Source organism: Alnus glutinosa, chromosome 3, assembly GCF_958979055.1.
Source record: "Alnus glutinosa chromosome 3, dhAlnGlut1.1, whole genome shotgun sequence".
NCBI lineage: Eukaryota > Viridiplantae > Streptophyta > Magnoliopsida > Fagales > Betulaceae > Alnus > Alnus glutinosa.
The window spans coordinates 31,317,807-31,328,417 of NC_084888.1; the positions used below are offsets into that span (position 1 = coordinate 31,317,807).

Sequence of the window (10,611 nt, forward strand, 5' to 3'; positions counted from 1 at the left end):
AACAACTGTTCTATGAAGCAAACATGTCGATTGATGACTTTAGGAGGGTGACAACAACCGATCTAGCTACCAGAAGCGCTATCCATATAACCTCTCTCTTGACATGGCTGGCACCCCCTACAAGTATGTATAAAGTCAATTGGGATGCAGCTGTAGATAAAAAAGAATGGACGTATTCGATTTGGCATTGTTGTCCAGGATTACGAGGGGGTAGTCTTAGCTGCACAAAGTACCACAAAGAATTTTATAGTTGAAACTTGTTGTGGTTGAAGCTTTGGCAGCATTTCATGTTGCAGAGTTGTGCCGAGAGATGGGTTTTTTCTGATATAATTTTGGAATGGGATGCCCTACAAATTGTAAATGCGGTGAAAACAACAGGTACTAATTAGAGCAACTTTGGACATATCGTGGATGGAATCAAATTAATCTGAGTTGAGTCAGCTGAGATCATGAAGAATCAAACATGTCAAGAGGAATGTGAATACAACCGCTTATACCATAGCCCAATAGACTATTTTATGTGTCATAGATAGTGTTTGGGTTCAAGAAATTCAAAATTGTATCTGTTGTATTATTCATAGTGAGATTTTGTGCCCTAGGTGATTGAATTTTATTCAATAAAGATTGATCTCATTTAAAAAAAAAAAAAAAAAATCATTCCAAGTTAATCAATGACATAAAAAAAAAAAAAGTTAGTTACCAGGAACTCAATCAATCACTTGTATTAAGAAGAACTAGTTTGTCTTTCATTGTGCATGTTGAAAGTGTTAGATAATCATATCGTAAAGATTAAAAAGTAAATTCGAAATCCTTTGACAAATAAAGTTTTATTGTTCTATTTTTTAAATTTATATTGTTTATAAAATCCTACGTAAGACTAACAATGTCACAAGAAAGATTTAATGGATTAGTCATATTATCATTTGAAAATGAGATGTTAGAAAAACTTGAATATAAAAACTTAATTCGTAATTTTGCATCCCAAAAAGCGAGAAAATTTATTTTTAAATAAAATTATAATATTAATATTAAAGAATATGCCTCACTTAAACTTATCGCCTTAAGCATCAAAATATATCGAGTCGGCGCTGCACTATAATCACACGTTCTTGTACAATGAGTTATTTTCATGGTTTGATGTAGTTATGCCTGTTTTTTTTTTTTTTTTCTTCAGATATTCTCTTAATTCAATGGGTGCATTAGAAAGTATAAGAACATGCATTCATATACAAATAAATAAAAAATCGTATTTCATGTAAAGCAATAACAACTTTAAATATAGGCATCATATTTTCATAGATTAAGATTATGAGTTATTGTCTTCAAAAACATGATTCCATTAAAACCCGTGTTCTTGCATGATGTGAGTTCGTTTATTTCCATGATAGACCATTAGAATACAAAATCTCATAACATAAATATGTTTCATTCATGAAAAAGTGTTAATTACATAATTGGATTATTAGAATATGAAAACAAAAAACCCTAGAATTCTAATGTTTTTTTTTTTTTTTTTTTTTTTTTGGTGTTCTTAAGCAAATGTGGGCCTCTTCTTGGGGTCCCAAAAATCAACCTTTAGATAGAATTATTTGTTACACATGCATGAACGGATTTAAGGGGGGCTGGCATAGGCCATGGTCACTCTCAATTCCAAAAAAGAATAAAAAAATTAGATAAAAAAATATAAAGTAAAAAATAAAAATTTAGTCTACTGATCCTTATCAACAAATTATTTTAATCCCTAACTCCTGCTTATAAGAGCTTTTGACTTCGTCCTTGTGTAACACATGCATATCACATGAGTTATTTGTCACTTCTTAAATTATTGGATGCTATTTGTCATAAACTCAAACTTTAGGGACTAATCTTACAAATTTTGTTTTTTTGTTAATATCATAATATATCTTGCTCCTTTACTTCGAGAAAAAAAGGAGGCTTTATACCATTAAGATATATAAGGGCGTCTCCATTTTTACCTAAAGCTTTCAATCTTGATTTCTAATCATCAACCTTTTCTCATTAATCACTACTCCATACAAAAAGTACAAAAAGTAAAAAGGGATTGTGTCTACCCTCTCGACTGGGGATTATCGGAATAATGACATGTACATCCTTCCCGCAAAGAATCTTTAATCCGCAGACAAAGGCAAAAAAGTTTAGTTTTAGATGAGAAGAAAGAACAAAAAAAACATCAGCATTTTGGATTTAGCTTTCTGTTAATGATAATTTTTCTATCTTCCTTGGAATGATTAGCAAGCAAGGTACTATGGTAGGAATGTGAGTTACTAAGAGAGTGATCAGGGGAAGACTTAGAGAGATAGAACTCTGCCATTCTCTCTCCACCTCTTCCATCTCCATCAGGACCATCCCAGCCGTCCCCTCTTTTCTCATCCTTTCTAAAACCCCACAAATGTCAAAACCCTACCCTGAAAACAACACATTCTGCATTTAATTATTGCTTTAATCATTATTAAAAGTCGGTTTTAGTATATAAACCCATCACATTTTCCCAGAATTTGCAGCTCCTTAAGTTGTCCGTTGCTGTGCATTCAAGAGCAGGGCCACACACATCTCAAAGCCTTTTACAGAGGCTTGAAAAAAAATACCAACAAATATCTCCACGCCATTATTGTTGTTCCTTCCAGGATGCTGATTTCTACCACATGCATTCTCTTAATGTGTTTCCTCTTGAGCTCTCTCCCCTTCCTCACCAAAGCCACTCTCAATCTCACGCATCCTCACCAACACCCCGACCCTGAAGCTGTTGTTCTTGAAGTACAAAGGTATACCCCACATGGGTTTTGCTCAGTTCATGTTTTTCGCATTCAGGGTTTTCTCCATTTTCCAAGATTTTGGTCTCAATCATGAAAAATCCCCATTTCTGCTTTCCCATTACTAAAAAATCCTATCTTTTTCTCGTTTGATAGTATATGCCCTCATCTGGGCAACCATCATTTCTCCCATTGCCCCCCCCACATTTCTCACCAAGCAAACAGAGTATTCTTTCCCCCATCTCAATTTTTTTTTTTTTTTTTCCTTTGCAGGCGCGTCAATGTCTCTGTCTCCCGAAGACAAATGCTCTCTCTCCAAGCAAAGGACCAAGCTTCCTCATGCATCACCGGCAACCCCATCGACGACTGTTGGGCATGCGACCCGGACTGGCAAAAAAACCGCCAAAGGCTCGCCGACTGCGGCATCGGATTCGGCCACAACGCCCTCGGCGGCAAAGGCGGTCAGATCTACGTCGTCACCGACTCCTCCGACGGTGACCCCGCCAACCCTGTCCCCGGTACCCTCCGCCACGCTGTCATTCAAGAAGAACCCCTCTGGTACAAAACTCAATCATATCTCTACTATTCCATACATTTTATGTTTTGGATGAGTAAGCATCCTTTTTACTAAACAAACACAAAAATCTTTTCCTTATTCCTGTAGGATAGTGTTCTCTGCGGACATGACCATAAAGCTGAAGCACGAGCTGATCTTCAACAGCTACAAGACCGTCGACGGCCGCGGCGCGAACGTCCACGTCGTGGGCAACGGGTGCATCACACTGCAGTACGTCTCCAACGTCATCATCCACAACATCCACGTGCACAACTGCAAGCCGTCGGGGAACACCGATATACGGGTCTCCCCGACGCACGTCGGGTGGAGGGGTAGATCCGACGGCGACGGGATCTCCATCTTCGGCGCTCGTCAGATCTGGATCGACCATTGTTCCTTATCTTACTGCACGGACGGCCTGATCGACGCGATAATGGGGTCCACTGGGATAACCATCTCCAATAATTATTTCTCGCATCACGACGAGGTGATGCTGCTGGGCCACGATGATCGCTACGCGTTGGACACGGGGATGCAGATCACGATTGCGTTTAATCACTTCGGTGAGGAGCTGGTGCAGCGTATGCCTCGGTGTAGACGCGGGTACATACACGTGGTGAACAATGATTTCACGGAGTGGGAGATGTATGCTATTGGTGGTAGCGCTAATCCTACCATCAATAGTCAGGGGAATCGGTATATTGCTCCATCGAACCAGAACGCTAAGGAGGTAAGGTATCGATTTAATTTCGTTATTTTTTTCATGAAGATCTTTCGGGTGCATTTTCCCACTTGCAGAGGGGGCGCGTGCGTTTTTTTTAAATATCTCTTAAATTCAGGGATGAATTTGAAATTTGATCGGATAAGAAGTTCTAAATATGTGCTCGAGAAATGAATAACGTATAAGAAGAGGTCCACTTTCGAAAAAGTGCACTTTAGGCGGGGCTAGAAAGAGAAGTCGTTTGCAAAAGTGTAGCAAATAGATAGTTTTGAAACGGTTATTTAATACTGACAGCGATACAAAACAGAAAAGAAAGCTAGCAATGTCAGTGAAAAATGAGTGCATGCCAGCCATTCAAATTACGTACGAAACGTCTGTGCCAGACAGGACATGGGACGCGGACACTCTTTGCATATTGGAATTGTCGGCCGCGCTGCAGGCGCGTGGATCACAACATATGACGATCTGGGAGTCTGGACATCTGCTGACGGTGGGTTTTTGAATGTTGACAGGTGACAAAGCGCGTGGACACGGACGAGGGGCAGTGGACGGACTGGAACTGGAGGACGGACGGGGATATTATGGTAAATGGGGCGTTCTTCGTTCCCTCGGGAGCGGGCCTGAGCGCTCAGTACGCCAAGGCCTCCAGCGTGGAGCCCAAGGCCGCTGGCCTCATCGAGCAGCTAACCATGCACGCCGGTGTCCTCGGTGGGCCCAGGTACCCTCCTTTGTTAAACCTATTGCTAAAAACAACCGAAAACTACCTGTCGATTTAACTGTCTCGTTCAAGGGTATTTTCGTCTTCTAGGATAATGGCCCTGTTCACTAAACCCCTTCCCCATCCCCTCCCCTCATTTTTTTCTGTGTGTGTCAGTATAAAAAGTAGGTCAATCTGAAAAAGTTCAACATTTGTTTTTTATTCCTATTTTACCCCTTGTCTTGGAATATAAAAACCCCCAAAAAAATAGAAATAAACTAAAAGGTAAGGGTAAAATGGGAATAGACCGAAATGTTGGCTTCTTGAGGAAGCCAACATTTCGATCTATTCCCATTTTACCCCCAACTTTTTACTCTATTCTCTTTTTGTTTTGTTTTTCCTATTGAAAGATTAGGGGTAAAATAGGAATAAAATATAGTTGAATTTTTTTTCTGACTGACACACTTTTCGTACTGACATATGCAGAAAAAAATGAGGGGAGGGGAGGGGGAAGGGGTTTAGTAAACAGGGCCAATATCTCATTTGGTGTAGATTTTAGAACGTACGGGGATTTTGCTGCTCTTCTTTTGATTCTTGGGCGTCGTCAAAGGGACAAGTTGTTTTGGCTGGAATACTTTCATTGATTTCCTATATCCACTTGCTCTTTATGTCTTTTCGTTGCTTCCATAACATGGGATTTTGCTAAACTCACCGGAGAATCAATAAAATAATGAAAACTAAGACTTGAATAGTGTTTTCAAGTTTGCGTGTCAGGTTGTGTCGATATGATAAGAATATATAATTCAATTTAATTTGACTTATTTAATTAATCACCACATGGGTCTTACATCACCTCATGTGAGTGTTTTATGTAAAAATTATGTAATGTGTGTTGTGTAAGGATCATATCCCTAAGGTCAAACCTTTCAATCCTAATTTTTTAATTTTGTATTAGATTTACGGGTTATTTTAAAAATTTTCTGTCATTATGTCGGGTTCGTATCATGTCATGTCAAAGCATAGTTGTAAGGCTATATAGATTAATCGTAATCCGACTTATTTAATTAAATAGATCAGATTTTTAAATCCTAATTTTTTAATTTTGTGTTGAGTTTGAATCTAATTCGTGAATCATGTAAAAATTATCGCCCTAACCCTAAGGAACGAGTTTAAGTAGTAAGGGATGTTAGTAGCATTCTCATCAAGTATCACTTTTGGTGCAAATAATTTCTTGGGGCTACGTCTAGGCAAATGCGAAGTCTTACTTCATTCATGTGAAAGAGGTGTTTTGCTCGGAATTTTATTTATTTGACAAAGAAATAAACTAAGGTCGATACACGATGACAACAGAAACTAAAGGGATATGTTTTTCTTACTTCAACTCTACACCCATCTTACACTAGTCTACATGGCATGAGGCTTTTTTCTTTCTTTTTTTTTTTCCGAATCTTAAACTCAAGATAAGTGTAAATGGGAATACTCGAATAGCAATAGAATAAGAGTGGTACACTGGGAGCAGAAAGGCTTCCCCATCGGTGCACGTGATCATGTGCCATTGGGAATCTAGCTGACCAAACAGCCTTTCAGTTCTTTTGTCTTATTGGTAATTGGTTTTGGTTCGAGGACCCACTTAGTTTAGTAACTCCCTCCCTTCCCCTTACTTTCACTTTTTCCAAAAAATATTAAATTTAAAATATTATTTATTTTTTAATTTTTTATATCACATCAATAATTTTTTATTATTATTTAAATAAAAAAATTCACTACAATACAAATTTTTTTACTTTTTTATATAAATTCTCTCTACTTTATATCATATCAATCACTTTTTATTTTTACTCACTAAAAAGATTCTCCCATGAGGGAAGGGGGAGGGGATTACGGGGCCAAATTATTTGTGAGACCCCCTCCTATTTTTACAAGAATAGAATAAAAAAGTCAAATGTGCCCATGTTGCATAAAAACATGCATATTTAAAAGGGATATCATTGTCCCTTGGGTGAATCTGGCGTCTCCAAATGAGAAGAAATGAAAAGAGAGGTGCATGTGTGTAAACATGAAAGAATCTTTTTGCTCTGAGAGTAGGAGACCCACCCCAGGTCATGTTCTGCTATTTCTCTGTGGAGAATGACTCTTCATCTGCTTTCCAGCCAGGATATGTGGGCTGTTTACATTTTTTCACTACTTTTAGGCCCACTTCTGATTTGATAGCAACCAGTCATAGACAACTAGCTGCTGCATCAGTATTGGGAAAAAGGTCTTTCCTATGACTTTATGTGCTGTATCCTATTCCCCTTGAATTATTATAATCTTTTCATTATTTAGTCCTTTAGAGCGCTCACATTGGATCGTGTATATTTCAATCTAAAATAGCTAATCAAAACTCATTTTATCCAGTTTAGCTAATGGGTTTTAAAAGGCACACTCCATCCGATTATCTATTCTTAACTCTATACTCTTTTTTTACTCTTATTTTATTTTTTTTTATCTCTTTTCTACTTTTTGTCATTTTACTTTTTTTACTTTTTGTATGTAGAAAACAATAAAATAATAGATAGATTGGTGAATAGTGCAACTCCACATGTAGAGTTGCACTATTCACAAATCTACCAAAACTCTATTTTAGATTTAGGATAGATAATCCAATGGAGGAATTTTTTGTGAGTTTGTTATCTATTATAGATTTAGAGGGGCTTTTACATGATCCAATGTGAGTGCTCTTAGATGGATCCTCTACAATCCTGCAAACGGTAAAATGTAGACTTCTATTCAAAATTCAAACACGGTTTGAAGATGGAGATGTAAGGGGAGATAAAATGAAGTGGTAGTTTGAACTTAATGCCAGAAGCTAATGAAGGGTGTAACTTACAATGAATTGGTTGTTTAAGGAGGCAAAATGTCATTTTTTTAAAGTTTAGAGGTGTAAGTATGAACGGAATGTTTACTTATCAAAAAAAAAAGTATGAACGGGATGTGAGTTTGGGAGTGTTAAATGTAATTTCCCTAATTTATATATTTTGTGACTACTGTTTGTGAACAAACCATTTTTCTTTTGGTATTTTATATTCAACAAATAGAATTTTGAACAAGAAATATTCTGTTGTCTAGTTGAAGCAAAATTGATAAAATCTTTCAGGACTTTTATGTGCTGTATCCTATTCCCCTTGAATTATTATAATCTTTTCATATGGCATGCAAATGGATATTCTCCATTTCAAATGAAAAGGAGAGGAGTCAGTCCCTTATAAAACAAAGGATACTATTGTCATTTCACTTTTTTTTTTTTAAAGACAATTTTACCCTTTTGTTTAAAAGGACCGGTTCCTCTCTATTTCATTTGAAATGGAGAGGATACGTTTGCATGCCATATGGCTCTCATTCTCATTTGACATGTTAATTATGTACCAACCTGAAGTGCTATTTGTCAACAATGACGGCATGAGTTTGATTTGTACTCAACAATAGGTTCTGTCCAAAGCTGTTGGATTTGAGGAAGGCTAATTTCCCAATGAATTTTTTTTTTTTTGATAAGTAATTTCCCAATGAATTATTAACCTCAAGAAACCCTAATCCTAACTTTCTTAAAACTTAATTGAATAATTTATACCTCCTACCTAATAAATTTTGTTATTTAGTAATATTAATATTCAGTATTAGTTCCATTTACACATATTGTTCTATTATTCCCCTTGTACCTAAATAATATTCCTATTTTAAAACTCTCACCTACATCTATTTATTTCTGAATCGCCCTTCAATTCATTGAAATTAGAAATTAGAAATTTGAGTGCTATTAGGTGTGCTTCAACTTTTGTTACAACTTTATTTTATTTTATTTTATTTTTATTTTTATATAAATTGATGTGGCAGTTTATAATTAAGAAAATGATTTAAGCAAAAATTTTGAATTGTCAATTTAATCGGTTGTTGTAGTATTTCAAGCGTTTTCGAAGAAATTGTTCTTCATTTTTTGGAAATGAACAAGCATTTAAAAAAGTGGAGTATTATTTAATAACAAAGACAATAATTGGATTGATGTCATTGTGGTAGACATTTATCTGTGATGAAACGACTGTGCAGGGAGAGGAGTGAGACCATCTCGTCCCCAGGATCCAACATTGGTGGGACCAGCACCAGCACCAGCACGGGGACCACCTACGATGGCAACACAGGGTCCAGCGGCGGTGGTGATGGTGACTTTTTTGGAATGATATTCAGAGGTGCCGCGGCGCCCCTCACCCCATCTTCTACTCAAACATTATTGCCCCTTTTAATTATTTTAATTTTGTACGTTTCCACCAACCATCATGTCCTATTATCCTTAACATTATTGTAACCCTTCTACATCTTGAAAGAGAAAAGAAAAAAAAGGTATATAATTTTATAAAGAAAAATTTCGTCTACAATTTCTCCCCCCACATGGTGCAAAGGTGCCTATTTTGTGGGGCCTTGAACCGTCTTAGCGGACTTATTGAATGTTCTAACTCGAGTTCGTAACCGAGTCAGATAATTTGTTCACGGAACTACTTAATTAATTTATTTATCTCATTTATAAAGTAAATGTCGTGATTATTTAATTTTCATTTCATAAATCTATACCAAGTATGCACATATACTTATATTAACATTTATAATTACAATAATTTAAGTTATATTTATTACATTACAAAAGAGAATTTATTTTTATTTTTTTAAGTACTTGAAAAATAAAAATTTATACAAATTTAAGTTTGACTCGTTTAATAAATGAAATTGAAAATTTTTTCAAAATTAAATTTGCTTTTTACAACGGGTCCTGTGAGCGGCTATTGACAACTTTTTTTTTTTTAATTTTTTTTTTTTTGAAAAAAAAAAAATCCTAAAGTTAGCCGGAAAACACTTTGTGACGTGAATAAAGTGATAAATAAAGTAAACCCATAAAAATAGGGAAATGCAGTATAGGATATGGGTGGATGAGGTGGCACATCAATTGAAAGCCATATTTCATTGCAATCAGTCTTTTTTTTCTATGATTTGTGGGTGGATCATAGTAATAAAATAATCAATGTATTTTAACATGGGATGTCGGAGAAAATTGCCAAACCGTCCAGTTAAGATTTTTTGATTCCAAGATTTTAACATGGGATGTCTGTCTATCTCCTGTGCATAAACAGGTGGGAAGCGCAAATAAACAATTATTACCAAGACAGAAGCACATCAACCTCATCTAATTCATCCCCTCACCATCAACATCACCACAAAAAGTGCATTCTTTAATTTAGATTTTTCTGACAAAAGTGAGATTTACGAAACGCTTTTGGTGTACACTTTTCTCTTTTTTTTAATCGAATAATAATAAAAAAAAGTTTACAATAGAAAATCTTTTCACTTGGTTTAAAAAGCAAAAGTACACTATCTTGTGAATAAAAAGCAAATTAGAACAATTTTAAAATAATTATAAATAGTAGAAAATGAGTTAAACAGATGATTCAGTCCTCTTAATAAGCCGCACAAGATAGTTATAAAAGTTAAAAAAAAAATAGATCAGGATAAGTCTATCTGCACTCTCACTTAGAAATAGCAATAACCATTAAAAGATGACTAAAGCAATTAAAGCACCGTTAGAATTCGAGAGCATGCTCATCAAGCTTTTAATTATTAATTTTTTTTAAAAAAAATTTAACTAAAAAATGGAGTATAAAAAGAAATTGGCTCGGTGTTTTACAACCTCTAAAATAAAGGAAAATAAGGAGTTTGATATATAAGATTTTTTTTTTAAAAAAAATTTGGGTAGAAGTGTCCGAGACGGGCCATATAAATGGCCAATTGGATAGGATCCCTTCTCTAGTTGTGGTGTCAATTTTTGAAGGCACCACATTCGGGTACA

At 35.7% G+C, this 10,611-nt stretch overlaps 1 protein-coding gene across 1 annotated transcript; it reads left to right on the forward strand.

Moving 5' to 3' along the window:
• Window positions 1-2,187: 2,187 nt before the first annotated feature.
• Window positions 2,188-9,306, forward strand: LOC133864281 (probable pectate lyase 18). The gene is made up of 5 exons (XM_062300559.1): window positions 2,188-2,783; window positions 3,045-3,329; window positions 3,436-4,057; window positions 4,561-4,766; window positions 8,826-9,306. The coding sequence occupies exons 1-5, from the start codon at window positions 2,647-2,649 to the stop codon at window positions 9,079-9,081; spliced, it is 1,506 nt and encodes a 501-aa protein (XP_062156543.1). The 5' UTR covers window positions 2,188-2,646; the 3' UTR covers window positions 9,082-9,306.
• The last annotated feature ends 1,305 nt before the right edge of the window (window positions 9,307-10,611 follow it).

What these genes read in the sequence shown, in the direction of transcription:
- LOC133864281 (XM_062300559.1), top strand. Translation starts at nt 2,647, where the DNA reads ATGCTGATTTCTACCACATGCATTCTCTTAATGTGTTTCCTCTTGAGC. An exon ending in ATTCAAGAAGAACCCCTCTG is followed by an intron (nt 3,330 to 3,435) that starts GTACAAAACTCA and finishes TTATTCCTGTAG; the next exon opens with GATAGTGTTCTCTGCGGACA. An exon ending in CGAACCAGAACGCTAAGGAG is followed by an intron (nt 4,058 to 4,560) that starts GTAAGGTATCGA and finishes GAATGTTGACAG; the next exon opens with GTGACAAAGCGCGTGGACAC.